This window comes from Podarcis muralis, chromosome 16 (genome assembly GCF_964188315.1).
Source record: "Podarcis muralis chromosome 16, rPodMur119.hap1.1, whole genome shotgun sequence".
Lineage (NCBI taxonomy): Eukaryota > Metazoa > Chordata > Lepidosauria > Squamata > Lacertidae > Podarcis > Podarcis muralis.
This window is the reverse complement of record NC_135670.1, coordinates 16,934,789-16,950,399: the sequence shown is the minus strand read 5'-3', so window position 1 is coordinate 16,950,399 and position 15,611 is coordinate 16,934,789. Positions and strand designations below refer to the sequence as shown.

Below are 15,611 nucleotides of genomic sequence, written 5' to 3'. Positions count from 1 at the left end.
CCCTGGCACAGTTCCTTGTCAGTTTTGGAGATTTTCTCCCTCTCTCATAACGCTAGAATTCATGGAAGCTGAATGTTGGAAGGCTCAGGACAGAGAAAAGAAAGGATTTTTTTTACACGGCGCATAGTTAAACAATGAAAATCCATCCTGCATGAGGGCATGAAGGTCCCTATCTTAGATGGCTTTAAAGAGGATTAGACAAATTCATGGAGGATAAAGCTATCAATGGCTACTAGTCATGATGGCTATGCTCTGCCTCCACAGTAGGAGGCAAACTGCAGGAGGAAACTGCAGGAGGGGAGAGTTGCTCTTGTGCTCGGATCCTGCCTGAAGGTTTCCCATAGGCATCTGGTTGGCCACTGTGAGAACAAGATGCTGGGACTCTGGTCTCATCCAGAAAGGTTCTTTTTACGTTATTATGTGTAGTGTAATTGAGTTATTAAAAGTTAAAATTCTGCTCAGAAACAGTAGTGGATTGTAGAAAGGTGGCTTTGCATGCCAAGGTTTCCTTCTGTTTCAGAGCTGAATTATTATACATAAACTTGACATTCTGTAGCTTAATTATCAAATGATGGCTGTTGTTAAGACCAGCCATCTGAACAAATGCATTCCACACCCACACACAAAATGGTTTTCCCAAACTCTTCATATGGGGTATAATATTTATTTGCAACCTAGCCTTCAAAAAGGTGAGCATTGCTTAATGGCAACGTTAAATACGGTCAAAATTATAAAATTACTAGAAGCGGCAGATTGCCACCATCAGAATCTGGGTCAGCGAAATCTAGGTCCTCTGACACTTGAGTACAGCAATGGATGTTCTGAGTTTACATTCTGAAACATAAGACCTTTTCTTGCAGGATTTGCTCTGGCTGCCAATTTACTAGCAGGCCAAGTTCATGGTGTTGCCACTAACATGTACCGTACACTTCTGGTCCAGTTTACTTGAGGGACCAGCTTATCCCTTATACACCCAGCAGATGGCAACAGTCTGCGGGAGAGTTTATCTTGCAAGATCCAAAGATCTCAGAAGCCTGCTCTGCGGTAAACTCAGAGCAGGGCTTTTAGTGTGGCTACCCCTGTCCTTTGGAACAGCATCCCTGCCCATTAGACTATAAGCTTGTGAGTAGGACTATGTTGCTTTCTTAATCTCCAGTGCCTAGAAAAATATAGGGTGTAAGAATACCAATAATAATGACTCGTGGTGTTGATGGTAATAATGCCTTGCCCTTGGCTTTGGCCCAGCACAGCTTCCTTCTCATCATGCGTGAGTCAGGGAAACGGTCCAAACAGAGTGTCTAAGCGTTTCCTCAGCCAACATAGCCGGAGGATGTGGGGAGGAAGCCAAGCAGACTCTCTCAGGGATGTCTTGGGTGGCTCTCAACCCTCTGCCCCTTTTAAAACAAGTCATACTGTATACTGGCCTTTCCTGACCTGCTGCCCTCCAGATGTTTTGGATTTCAACTCCCATCAGACCAGCAAGCACAGAATCCTCAAGAACTGCCCCCCATCAAGTCTCCAGTTTGCAACAGTGATGTTGCCTTATAAAAGCAGAATTTCTCCACAGTGCTTTTGCCCTGTGAAAGCTGATTTAGAATAAGTAAGTTACTGTGAAGCTAACTTATCAAGAGGAGAGTTAAATGAGTGGAACTGAGTGGTCCCATATGTTTACTGAGTGCTAGAAGCTGACGGTTTTGCAATTGACTGTGTGAAGCTGCAGAATAACTATTTAACAAATAATGGAAAGAATAACTATTTAACAAATAATGGAAAGAAACAATACAGTGGTACCTCGGGTTAAGTACTTAATTTGTTCCGGAGGTCTGTTCATAACCTGAAACTGGTCTTAACCTGAGACACCACTTTAGCTAATGGGGCCTCCTGTTGCTGCCGCACCGCTGGAGCCCGATTTCTGTTCTCATCCTGAAGCAAAGTTCTTAACCTGAAGCACTATTTCTGGGTTAGCGGAGTCTGTAACCTGAAGCATATGTAACCTGAAGCGTATGTAACCCGAGGTACCACTGTAATTTATAGATTGAAGTGTAGCTTAGTATATGAATACTAATAGCCGTGCCTTAAGGAGGTTAAGGGGTGATATGATAGCCATGTTCAAATATATAAAAGGATGTCACATAGAGGAGGGAGAAAGGCTGTTTTCTGCTGCTCCAGAGAAGCGGACACGGAGCAATGGATCCAAACTACAAGAAAGAAGATTCCACCTAAACATTAGGAAGAACTTCCTGACAGTAAGAGCTGTTCGACAGTGGAATTTGCTGCCAAGGAGTGTGGTGGAGTCTCCTTCTTTGGAGGTCTTTAAGCAGAGGCTTGACAACCATATGTCAGGAGTGCTCTGATGGTGTTTCCTGCTTGGCAGGGGGTTGGACTCGATGGCCCTTGTGGTCTCTTCCAACTCTATGATTCTATGATTCTATGATTCTATGATTCTATACTGCAATTTCGAATAACTTATATTTTTTCCATCATATATGTTTGGATGATTATTTAAAAAGTCATTTCAAACAAAATAGCAAACTCACTTGGATCTGCTCTGGATCAATGAAAAATTTGCTAAGGATGTTGCTAAGAAAGTTCTGCACCTCGTACCAAGGATAAATGCTGTTGGAACCATCCAGAACAATTATTATGTCCATGTAAGTTGAGCATCCTGTATGAAATTGAAAAGGCAGAAAGTTAGGCAATGGCAAAGAAGGGTTGTTTTTTTCAGGGGGGGTAAAGGTAAAGGTAAAGGGACCCCTGACCATTAGGTCCAGTCGTGACCGACTCTGGGGTTGCGGCGCTCATCTCGCTCTATGGGCCGAGGGAGCCGGCGTTTGTCCGCAGACAGCTTCTGGGTCATGTGGCCAGCATGACTAAGCCGCTTCTGGTGAACCAGAGCAGCACACGGAAACGCCGTTTACCTTCCCGCCGGAGCGGTTCCTATTTATCTACTTGCACTTTGACGTGCTTTCGAACTTCTAGGTTGGCAGGAGCTGGGACTGAGCAACGGGAGCTCACCCCGTCACAGGGATTCGAACCGCCGACCTTCTGATCGGCAAGTCCTAGGCTCAGTGGTTTAACCCACAGCGCCACCTGTTTTTCTCCAAAAAGCTGGGACTAGCAAGATGACCCATTTATCATCTTGGGCAACTTCCAAACATATACACACCCCTCTCTTCCTTTACAAAATTCCTAAATTGGATTTTGACCAGGCCATGCTCTTAAAATAGGGGTCTGCCCTCTGTAAAATATGGCACACGGCCCTGCTAGCCTGAAGTGATTCAACAGAGGCTAAGGCTGCCACCTCAGATAGTCCATGGAGAAAAGTCATTGGCACACGATGCATGACTGATGTCCCAGCACGACTTTCCAGAGCCTGAGTCATATGGAATCATTGCAATGAGTCCTCCTGGGCCTGCAGGCTGAAGGAAAACGCTAACCTTGGGGGGGACTTAAATGCTCACAGCGGTTCCTGCATTTCAAATCACTAAAACACCCAACAGCTTTTAACAAAGGAAGCTGCCATATATATTCAGTCAAACTGCTTGTTCAGACCAGCCTACTTTGGGAGGCAGCAACTCTATCCAGGATTTCAGGTAGATAAAGGCCCTCTTTGAGAGCCAGTGTGGTGTAGAGGTTAAGAGCAGTGGACTCGTAATTTGGTGAACCGGGTTCGCTTCCCCGCTCCTCCACATGCAGCTGCTGGGTGACCTTGGGCTAGTCACACTTCTCTGAAGTCTCTCAGCCTCACTCACCTCACAGAGTGTTTGTTGTGGGGGAGGAAGGGAAAGGAGAATGTTAGCTGCTTTGAGACTCCTTCGGGTAGTGATAAAGCGGGATATCAAATCCAAACTCTCTTCTTTCTTATCATCACCTGCTACCTTAAATGCTGCACAGGAGGGTGCCGTATTGGCTAGTCCAGAGCACTTCTGAACATGTGCAAAGTGGCACTTCCCTTTCTCCTGGACCAACACAACTATTTCTGAGGGACTTGGGAGTAGAGAGAAGAAGGGCTTCCAGCCGAGGCCCTCAATGCTGGCCGCTTTAGAAATCTGACACACCATTGCAGGACACCAAAACTTACTCTGAGCTGTTGGGGCGATGTTTTCCGTCAGGCGGAAGTTCTCGTCCACACTGGTGCAAATCCCGGTGCTGAACATGGATGTGCCGCATTCCTGGGACCACAGGGGGGCACAGGCCTGTCAAGAGAACCGGACATAAGAACCTGCCCAGCCACACTGGAGAGAATACACAAACTGGTTTAAGTGGAGTGTTGCCGCCAGACTTTACTGAGACCAGTGGTCTGGCAGCTTCCTGTTCTCTTTTGCCAGACAATTCTTAGCATGTTCAGAATCTGAGAGAGTTTGGGGTACAATCAGGAGGGGTTAAATTAGCGGTTCCCAAAGTGGGTGGTACTGCCCCCTGTGGGCAGTGGGGATTACTTAGCACCCCCAGGTGCTAAGAGGCAAGGGGGCAGTCGGGGGGTGGCGCTGGAGGTGTCAATGACTCTCAGACTTTGAAAAGCTGGTATCACTGGATCAAGTTAATCCATTTGTTGAATTAAGTAAGACTATGTTTTTTTATTCTAAAATAATGTTCAAAATCTGGGCTCGTCTTATACACGGATAGTATCTCCCCCCATTTTCTTAAATCGAAGTCCCCCAAAATAGGGGGCGTCTTATACATGGGGGCATCTTATAGACGGGAAAATACGGTAAATACTTTTAACTGGGCTTTGAATAAATGTGCAACTAAGGGCTCATTCACAATTACCTTTTGCCCTGTGCTTTAAAGTGGTGTGTCCGAACACACCCACACACGGCGCTTTCCCCGTGAAAACCCACTGAATCGGAATAAGCGGTAATTTGGGTTTTCCACTTTAAAGCGCAGGGCTGTTTAGCGGCACAAAGGCAAATTTGGATGAGCCCTAATTGTTACAGTTTTGAATTTTATTGTGTTATCGCCTTCCTTAGTGAATGGTGCTTTTCTTTTATAGAGTAGGGGACACCGGGGTTGAGTTTAGGGAACCAAAGGGGAAATAGCCCAAACAGGTTTGGGAATTTCTGGTTTAAAGGCCGGTTCTTGCACCAGTGACACGGATTAAAAAACAGGGCTTGTCCCCGATAAAGAGGGACAGCTGGCACATATGTAATTCATTTTACAGGCTGTGGAATTCCAAGTTTCCCAGTGCAAAACTTTTGAATATTTAGTTATTCATTCCATTTTTTCACATCTCGGGAACCCTTGTCAGGGCTGCAGGACTCAGTCCCATTACCAACAACTGCAACTCCCCTCAGTGTTCATTTGCTGCTTTGAAAGGCTGTCCCGCTCAAGCCGCTTTTGGGGCCTCGCTGCCCTCAGGCCAGCTTCAAACAGATGCTCAGGCGGGCTTTGAGAGTAAACAAGAGCCTCACCACAAAAATGCCAGCCAGCCAAGCAGCAGCTAACGGCCTCCTCTGCTTGCAGGGAACGCCCAGCCAAGCTGCCCTAGATACCAGCCACAGCCTCCCTGGCCAGCTGTTCAGGGAAGGAATTAAGCTCCTTTGGGTGTGCCAGCGTTGGCTGCAGCTGTGATCTTTACAGGCACACCTCCATTAAAGAAGGGGGCCCCCACCCCGCTGTTACTTGCAAGTCTTTGGCAGGCAGAAACGGGACAAGCAGAGCTTTCACAATCTCTGCCTTTCCATCAGGGGCCACGTTTGAGACTCTGCACAATGGTTCTCCCAGGTTGCCGGTTTCTCGTTTTCAAGGCCACGACCCTCCTGCACATTAAATCCCCTTGCTTAGTAGGAATTAAATGGGTTGTTTGTCCATGGACAACAACGGGCTTGTTGTTAGTCATGTGACAATAAAATTGCCGTAGCTATCATGAGACACGACAAAATAACCACAATAAGTATTCTTGAAATACGCTACTTTAAAAAATATAAATAGATCCTGACTATATCCAAGGCAACATTTTTGTCAACCTTGCTCCATTCTGCTACTGAATTGCCTTGCCTGTTGATTTTCAGCACACCACGGGGCTCCTAAAAGACATAGGGGCTTTGCTGAGACTGGAGGTGGGGTGAATGGGAACAGTACCATCAAAATCCCTAATTTTTGTTTCTTCACTCTGCTTTTCCAAAACACACCCTGCATCCTGTTTGCAGGATGCATGCATGCACTTCTTTCTTCCCTAGTAAATGAACTGTTCTATGTCTTTTCATTATCTTTGGTAAAAATGACAAAATGTTTTTTGCAAAGCCAGGTTGCAAGACCCTCCGGCTACCACAAATTCAGTGCTTGAATGCAAGGAACGGGACCAGCCTCTTGACTGACGACTGATGGAGATATCATATATAAACTGATGCCCCAGATGCATGTGAATCTATCCCCCAAAAGGACAAAGTACACATACCAAAATAAATGAAAGACAGACCAAAATGGCAGACACGCCCTCTTTCAAACAAACAAACAAAACTTCATTTTAGAAATAAAATATGGGGCCATGTTGGGGACCCTAGCCTTACGGTTCACCTGGCTTCCACTGAAGTAATAGCAGCCTTTCCTAGATCTCATTTTTGTGCATCTGTCTCTGTTTGTGTTTTCAATTTAAATACAGAAAAAGACACCGCAAATATTGCTCACCACAAACCCGTCATCTTTGTTGGCCACAAGCGACATTCCAAAATGCATGTTTTTGATTTGCCTGGAGTTGTTCTGCAGGGCCATGTCACCTAATTTTAGTTCACAAGAGGCCAGCAAGAGGGTGGGGGAGGAAGAGAAGTAAGAAGAGGAAGTGGAAGGGGGGGGACACATACAAAAATATGAGCCTGGCATCGGATCATGGCTGGGACTGGAATGAGAGGTAATAGCTACCCTGTACATTAAAACCCTCCTCCGTGATGTACGCCTGGCCTTGCCTCCCCCAAACCCTCCATGAATTCTGCTGCAAGACTCAGGATTTATTAAGGATGGTCACAGAAGGGTACAACAAGCCTTAAATCAGGGAACCTGATGATAAATTAAACAGTGTGCTGGTCCTGCTGTCTCTGCTCCATCTCCCTTCCAATTCCACAATTCTATGAGTCTATGAATCCAGGGACACAGTGCCAGCATGAACAGACCATGCGTGCTTAACCCTCATGGAGACTTTGGACCAGTCACTGCGCACTCAGTGCCCAATTGCTTGCCCAGTCTCTCAAGGCTCAGAAGCTCAACTTTTCAAATAGCTGTATTTGTCCCTCTCTTTGAAAAGGAAGGACAGGGTGTGTGTCAAGGCTTCCAGGAATCTTATCCCTCTCACGGTGGGATGCCAAGAAGTGGAAAAAACACAAAGAATTCTTACCAAGTAGTTTATTCAATATTCACAGAGAGAGACGAAGGAATGCTATCTCTCTTAGTTAATGGCGTTGCTCCAAGTCCCACCCTCTCAGTCCCTCCTATTCTACACCACCCCTGCGCCGGCTGATCTGTGCTTTCTATTACTCTCAAGGCACGCCTTGTTCTGGGAGAAGGGGGGTCAGGAATGCTTTCAAGAGACACTTTAGTCTGTTAGCTGTCTATCCCCTGCTGCTCTCCCAATATTTCCCAGCTTCTCCCCCCTGCAGCCTCTGAACTAAGACCTTCTGCAAACCACTGTTCTAAATCTATACTGTCCTCCTCTTCTAGGGAAGGTGCAGGAAGGGGGGCAGTTCCCACATTTTCTCCTCAGTCCAGCCCCTGACCCCCCAATTTTTGGAACATCTTAGCTTACCTGCTGTGCCTCATGTACTTGCAACGTCTAGACTCATTTTTGGGAAACGGTGCTAACTTAGTGATTAAAACCTTTAAGCCATCCAATCCCAGCAACAGTATGAGTTCTGAAACTGATGGGGCAGAGGCAGGGCAAGTACTTCCCAGCAAAGATGTCATTACCTACCAATGTTGACTTTGGCACACGTGGAGTTGTTCCTCTCTCCCACAATGCACTTGTAAACATCACCTTTTCTGTCATCTGCCGTCCCATCCCAAGGTGCCCCCACCAGCATCCTGTTGAGATTTCTTTATTTCATTAAATGTATAAACCACTTGACTATAAAAATAAAATGAAAACTCAAAGCGGTTTAAAAAAACCCCTCAATAAAACACAGATTAAAACAGCCATTCATAACATTCAAATAATAATTAAAATCAACGGTAAGCTAAAAAAAACATGTCAACATTCTGGATAGGCATGTCTAAACAAACATGTTTTCAGCAGGTGCTGAAAATCTTGCCTGATGCCATTAAATGATTTAAAAGTCACAGTAACATGAAACCATGCCAATATTTGTATATTGTTTTCTGGAGTAAGTAAAGGTAAAGGTACCCCTGCCCATACGGGCCAGTCTTGACAGACTCTAGGGTTGTGCGCTCACTCTATAAGCCGGGAGCCAGCGCTGTCCGAAGACACTTCCGGGTCACGTGGCCAGCGTGACAAGCTGCATCTGGCGAGCCAGCGCAGCACACGGAACGCCGTTTACCTTCCCGCTAGTAAGCGGTCCCTATTTATCTACTTGCACCCGGGGGTGCTTTCGAACTGCTAGGTTGGCAGGCGCTGGGACCGAGCGACGGGAGCGCACCCCGCCGCGGGGATTCGAACCGCCGACCTTTCGATCGGCAAGTCCTAGGCGCTGAGGCTTTTACCCACAGCGCCACCCGCGTCCCGTTTTCTGGAGTATTGTGGCATAATTTTGCAGGTAAAACATGGTTCTTTGCAACGGGAGTTTCACATGGAATTAGGAGCCATGGGTTCATGTTAGTGACTGATTCTCTGGCTTTTAAGGGTTATAAAAACACTGTCAATTGATGCACCCCATGCAGCTTTTTAGGAGCCGCCCCAGAAAAGAGGAGAAGGAGGCAGCGGCCCTATCAAACAAGTAGCCATCCCCCTCTATTCTAGCACTGTATCTGTAAAATGGTAGAGTGAATGTGCTGCATTACCTCGCAGGATTGTTGTGAGGGAAATCACATCTTGCCAAAAAAAAAAGTGGGGGGGAGAGTGGTTTGGATTATTATTTTTTAAAGCACCGTATTACTATTACTGTACTGAAAACTAGATGATGAACTGTGAAATTTGGCAGGACAGAGTTGGATGGAGGTTTGTGCAGGAGAGAGAAAGGAAGGGAAAGGAAAAGGGAGGCCCATTTCTCTTGCATTTCCTTCCTCCTGCTCATTTTCCCCTCTCTCATTCTTCCCCCCACCCTTCATTTTGTCCATCCCCTTTCCCAGGGGGTCCCGAAAACTATTCTCACCACCTCATCTACTCACTCAATGATTCTGGAAAGAAGCTGGAGAAAGGAAAGGGAGGCATCCCTAATACGTTACTGGCACACCCTCCCCCCCAAAGTGTTGGCTTTGGAGAATCCACTTCTTGGTTTGGGAAGGGGTTTGAAAGTGTTTCCAAAACAATGCCCCACTTTCAAGTTATAAGTTATAACTTGTATCTGGAAAAACCAATAAAAATACTGTTAAAAAAAACAAAACAAAACAAAACAATGCCCCACTTTCTCACTGCAGTCCCCCCAAGCTCAGCAGCTCCATCGCCCACTCTGAGATGCCTTTTCCATGGGAAACAGAGTGATCATGTGAAGCTTTGCATCTGATTCCTGGATTCCTCATCACCAGCAAGCTCACAGATTCCTCCTTCATTTTGGTAATATGATGGAAATATATTATGGGGAAGTAAGGCATTCCCCACAGTTTTCCTCTGAAGGTACTGCCTGGGATTTAGCTTATCACCCCAATGTTCTATCATATTACAATATCTGGAGGTATCAAAAGATGCAACTGCGCGTCAGCCCCACTCCTCATCAGTGAAATGAATTCAGCAGGCCAGGTTGCCCCCAAGATGGTTTGAGTATATAACACATGATGATCAAGGGTCTGGAAACTAAGGCTCATGAGGAGCGCTTGAAGGAACGGGGTGTGTTTAGCCTGGAAAAGAGGAGACTGAGAGGAGATATGATAGCCATCTTCAAATGTCTTAAGGGCTGTCATCACAATGGAGGAGCGAGCATGCTTGTTTTCTCCCACTCTGGAGGGTCGGACTTGAACCAATGGCTTAAAGTTGCGAGAAAGGAGATTCCGACTAAACATTCGGAAAAAAGAACTTTCTGACAGTATGAGCTGTTCAGCAATAGAACAGACTTCCCTGAGAGGTGGTGGACTCTCCTTCCTTGGAGGTTTTTAAGCAGAGGTTGAAGGGGCATCTGTCAATGCTTTAGCTGAGATTCCTGCATTGCAGGTGATTAGACTAGATGAACCTTGGGGTCCCAACTGTAAGATTCTGTGAAGAAACCCAGAGCCTGTGTTCATCCTCTGAGGCCCTTCTTCATGTGCCCCCTCTACAAAATGTCTGGAGGGTGGCAAAACGAGAATGGGCCTTTTCTGCAGTGGATCCCCACTTGTAAAGTCAGTGGTGGAGGAAGCCACTTGGGCACCTGGGGCGGCATGCCTAGGGGTGGGGCGCACCACCCATAGGAGCAGGGCACACTCTGGGGCCTCAGGAGTCTGCCTGCCTCCTTCCACTCAGCCGCCCTACAGCTGGTTTGGGGGGAGGAAGCGGGTGAACCATTTGGGCAGCGCGGAGCCTGCGTGTGCCGAAATCACCGCGTCTCTCCCAGGAGAGACGTGAAGGCCCCGCAGTGAGTGCCACCCAGCATTTTGTCACCCCCTGAGTGGTGGCACCCAGGGTGGCCTGCACCTACTGCACCTCCTTCCTTCACCACTGTGTAGAGTACTCTCCCCAGGGAGGCTCACCAGCCGCCCCCATTACATATCTTTAGGCACCAGACGAAAAGGTTTCTCTATAACCAGGCCTTTGGCTGATTAAACAATCCATGGCCTTTTAAATGTGTCTGTGGGAGGGGGTTATTGGTTTGTTTTCTTTGGGGGGGTGGTTGTTAGGTATTTTGTGACCTTATTTTGTATTTTTACATTGAAACCCACCCTGTGCTGTTGGGAGTTTAAATGCATCAGCAGAAGTTGAATTGCCGTATTTTTCGCCCTATAGGGCGCACCGGCCCATAGGGCGCACCTAGTTTTTTTTTGGGGGGGGGGGGAATAAAGAAAAAAATTATTCTTCCCCCCCCCCCTCCAGGCACGGGGCTGGGGCAGCCCGAGCTTCCCCTGACCCCAGCCCCCAGAACAGGCTGCTATCCGCAAGCCTGGGGAGCCTGGCAGGAACTCCCGCCGGGCTCCCCAGGCTTGCGGATATCTGCCTGAAGCCCGGGGCGCACTCCGCTGCGCTCCCCGGGTTTCAGGCTGCAGGCTGCTATCCGCAAGCCTTGGGAGCCTGGCGGGAACTCCCGCGGGCTCCCAAGGCTTGTGGATAGCTTCCTGAAGCCTGGAGAGCGAGAGGGGTCGGTGCGCACCGACCCCTCTCGCTCTCCAGGCTTCAGTGAAAGCCTGCATTCGCCCCATAGGACGCACACATTTCCCCTTCGTTTTTGGAGGGGGGAAAGTGTGTCCTATAGGGCGAAAAATACGGTAAACACTGCAGGAGGAGCAGACTTTAACCTCCTGCAGGAGGCAGAAAAGGCCCACCAGCTTGGACGGCTTTAAAAGAGGATGGGACAAATTCATGGAAAAGGCTATATCAACGACTACTAGCTGCCACAGCTATGCTCTGACTCCAGGAAATGCTGCCCAACTGTTCAAATGGATCTTGCAGCTGCGGTTCCTGCAATGCAGGCGGCTGAACAAGATGCTGACCTCTTAGGTCCCTAACCAACTCTACAATTTCTACGCAGCTTTAACAGTGTGGATAGCACCAGCAGAGAATGACAAGCATCATCTCCAGCTGAGAAACCTTTCTACACCGCAAGAGAAGGCCTGGATCAGTTGGCAAACCTTAAGGTAAAGGTAAAGGGACCCCTGACCATGACCGAATGGGGTTGCGGCGCTCATCTCGCTTTAATGGCTGGGGGAGCTGGCGTACAGCTTCTGGGTCATGTGGCCAGCATGACTAAGCCGCTTCTGGCGAACCAGAGCAGCACACGCAAACGCCGTTTACCTTCCCGCTGAAGCGGTACCTATTTATCTACTAGCACTTTGACGTGCTTTTGAACTGCTAGGTTGGCAGGGGCTGGGACCGAGCAACAGCAGCTTACCCCATCGCAGGGATTCGAACCGCCGACCTTCTGATCAGCAGGTCCTAGGCTCTGTGGTTTAACCCACAGCACCACCCGCGTCCCACACTGAATCCCATTTTCAGGTCAAAAGCTCAGGTATCCCTGATAACATAAATTCATGAGACATCCTATTTCCAACTCCCCCACAGCATCATTTCAAGCTAAGGAGGCCAGACATCTGGTGAACCCATTCAGCAGGACAGCCTCCATGTGGCTCTGAGCCATCAGGGGACGCTCCAAACACCCACCAGAAGCTATGGCGGCTGCACACAGAGGCTCTTCTTGAGTGCCTCTGTGTTTCATGTGATCTTTGGACCCAGTTCCCTGGCCACCCTTAATGGCAGCATATGGAAGTCTGGCATATACTGAATTTCTTCTCCATCTGTGAATTATTCTCAAGTGCACGAGTGCTGCCAACAGTTCCCTTTTGTTCTTTTGTTCTTTAACAAGTCCAGCGGATGTACAATTGGGGAAATCATTGGTGCAGCTCGGAATTTCCCTTTCTGATTCAGGACTGACGCAGGACTGAGGTCTGGACGCCAGAGAAGAGGTGGAAGCTGCCTCGGAGGAAAGGCAGAAACGAGCAACAGGGGGCTGTTTTTAGACCTGCATTTAGGCCTCAAGGGTGTGGTGGGGGAAGACAGATTTCGAGGTACCACAAGTTGTCAGGAAATCATTGCCTGTCTCATTCCTTCCATCCTTGGCCTCAAAGCCAAAACCTTCATTCAAATAATCTCCCCGCACCCCCTGCCACTAGAAAAGGAACGCTGAATGTTTCAGCACATACCCTAGTCTCTGTAAAAAATTCCACTCAAAATCGCCCCTTAGAGATATATCTAGAGATGCTTAAGGAATCATCTTTATCATCATGATCATCATAACTATTTCAGTTTATTACCTGGGTTATTGACCACTAGGTTCTAATGTTATGAGAGGGGGGAAAACTTTTCTCTAACCACTTTCTGCATGCCACGTATAATTTTATAAACTTCTATGTCACTTCTTTTTGGCCTTTCCTCTAAATTAAAAAGTCCCAAACGTGGCAACCTTTCCTCATGGGAGAGTCGCTTCATCCCTTTGATCATTCTGGCTGCCTTTTTTCTGAAACCTTCTCCTGCTCTACAATATCCTTTTGGAAGGGAGGCAACCAGAACTGCACATAGTATTCCTAGTGCAGTCGCACCATAGATTTATATAACGGCATGATATTGGCAGTTTTATTTTTCAAATCCTGTCCTAATGACCCCTAGTTCAGATCATTTTCAGAGCTGGTGCACACTTGGGGTCAGCAGACCCCAATATTTTCCCAGGACAGACATCCAGCTAACTAGCCTGTGATTTCAAAGGATCCCTCCAGGTTCCTTTTCTAAAAATTGGTGTTACACTGTCTTCTTTCCAGTCCACAGGTGTGGAGGCTGATCTGAGGGACCAAGTTACATATTTTTGTTAGAAGATTAGGAAATTCACATTTGAGTTCTAGGGTGGATTCCATCCGGACTTTTGCCAGTTTTCATTGTGTCTGTTAGGCCTAGATTCATCTCATCACCGCTATCTGCCTCAGTTCCTCAGACTCCCTTCCTGCACAAGTTGTTAGTTCAGGCACTGGGAATCTGCCCTAGATTTTCCACTATAAAGACGGATGCAAAGAATTCCCTCAATTTTTTCCCCAACCTGTGAGAGGGTACAGGCATACTCCACCCCACGCCTTGGCACTCAAAGTGCTAATTTGCCTCCCTCCTTTGGAGCAATTTAACCGCCCCCCCCCCGACCCCACAAAAAATATATTTGTAAACAGAATGGGCCTAAGACAATTTGCTCCCTGTGGTGGAGCAGGAAATCCTCCACTCACCACTCACCACCCATCAAATTGCAGTGTCAAAGGCTGGCCAAGTTATTTTGGCACCTGAGGCCTAAAGATAATCCCATCAGCATATCTTCCCCTCCCTGGCAGCAGTAAAAATGCAGCACACTTTTATGAAATAATAACATGTTAAAATTTAAAAAGTAAGCAGCAAGTAGGCTGCCCTTCCATGACACTGGAAATTAGCTGCCTGAGTCAGTCAGCTCACTTTGTCTAATAGTAGGGCTGGCCCTGGAAGGACACGTCTTCCCTCAGGTTCCTGGATAATTGAACAAGAGGCTGAGGCCGTGGTTTTAAGCTTCAAAACAGCTATTGCAGGTTAGGTTTAACCAGCCTTGACTTACCATTTCTGCCCCTGGGCTGTGTACTGAAGGACTTTGTACCCAAACTGGGCTTCCTGTGGGCCACGGAAGATCTGAGGTCTTTTCACATCAATGTTAAATGGAGTTCCAAACCCTTGAATGATTGAGAAAAGGAGAGAGAGAAATTGATAGCATTTTTACAAATATATATACACATATTACCTACTTACATTACTGTCACCTGATATGTGGTTTTTATTGTGAGATGCTTTTAGCACTCAAATGAAAAGGCAGGATAGAAATCTGTTTAAATAAATAAATGACACAGATTTGACCCATTAAGTGACACATATTAAACATATAATTAAATAAATGACACCTTTTTTGTCCTCGTGATATTTTTTCTACTGGCGGTGCTGGTTGTATTGATACTGCTTTGAAGTCTGTTTTGCTATCTGTTTTTGATCTGCATTATATTTCATGATTTTGTTCACCGCCCTGAGCACTTTCTGTTGAGAATGGTGTAAATAATAGTGATAATTATGGGGATCTCGTGGATTGCAATACCTCAGGTTTCATAAGAATGAAGGTCACTAGAGACGCTGTAATACAGTATATGATTTTATTTATACATACGGGCAGAGTATAAAATTGAAAGGCTCACAGCATTAACACGCCCACAGACACTCCAACCGGCCACCATTAGGTTTGGGAGCAGGGGCTCCCCAATGCCATTGCACTGGATTCTCACAGCAAACAAAATCAGGTCTTTATGTCTTCCCAGCTCCACCTGCAGATTAGACTGGTCCTCCTTCTTTCACACGCACTTCCACTTTGAGGTGTGCTCAGTACAAACATCACTATTCCGCACCGGGGTGGGAAATACAGCTTGGATTGAGAAAATCTGGCCAAAATGTATCATGAGCAGAAGGTCATGCAGAGGATGCATAACCCACAAGAACTTTAATGGCAGCAAACTGAACGGAAAAAGATGCTGTGCGGCAGGCTGCAAACAGCACTCCAGAACTAGAACCAAAAAACCCATGGCCTGAGTGAGAGTCAACTCAAGCAATTCCTAGTAAGGTAAGCCAGAAGGGCCAATATACACTATGCTGGCTAGGGAGGGTACATATTGGCTAGCACTCAGGCCATCACCAATACACAGGAGTGTGTTGATTTATATTATTTATAAGGTAACCCAAGCATTACTGAACCACTTTTCTATCTGACATCCTCCAAATTGTCTCATGGAAACATTAAAACACACACACACACACACACACACACACAGAGAGAGAGAGAGAGAGAGAGAGA

The 15,611-nt window shown here is 46.9% G+C and overlaps 1 protein-coding gene across 1 annotated transcript in view; it reads right to left on the bottom strand.

Annotated features, from left to right (window-relative positions):
• ITGA10 (integrin subunit alpha 10) overlaps positions 1-15,611 on the bottom strand; it is a 55,121-nt gene that overhangs the window by 27,074 nt on the left and 12,436 nt on the right. Inside the window, exons 2-6 of the mRNA XM_028710249.2 lie at positions 14,340-14,451; positions 7,901-8,010; positions 6,628-6,716; positions 4,082-4,196; positions 2,538-2,665 (exon numbers count right to left, since the gene is read on the bottom strand). Of these exons, the coding sequence (XP_028566082.2) occupies positions 2,538-2,665; positions 4,082-4,196; positions 6,628-6,716; positions 7,901-8,010; positions 14,340-14,451 (554 nt within the window). The remainder of the gene's footprint in view (positions 1-2,537; positions 2,666-4,081; positions 4,197-6,627; positions 6,717-7,900; positions 8,011-14,339; positions 14,452-15,611) is intronic.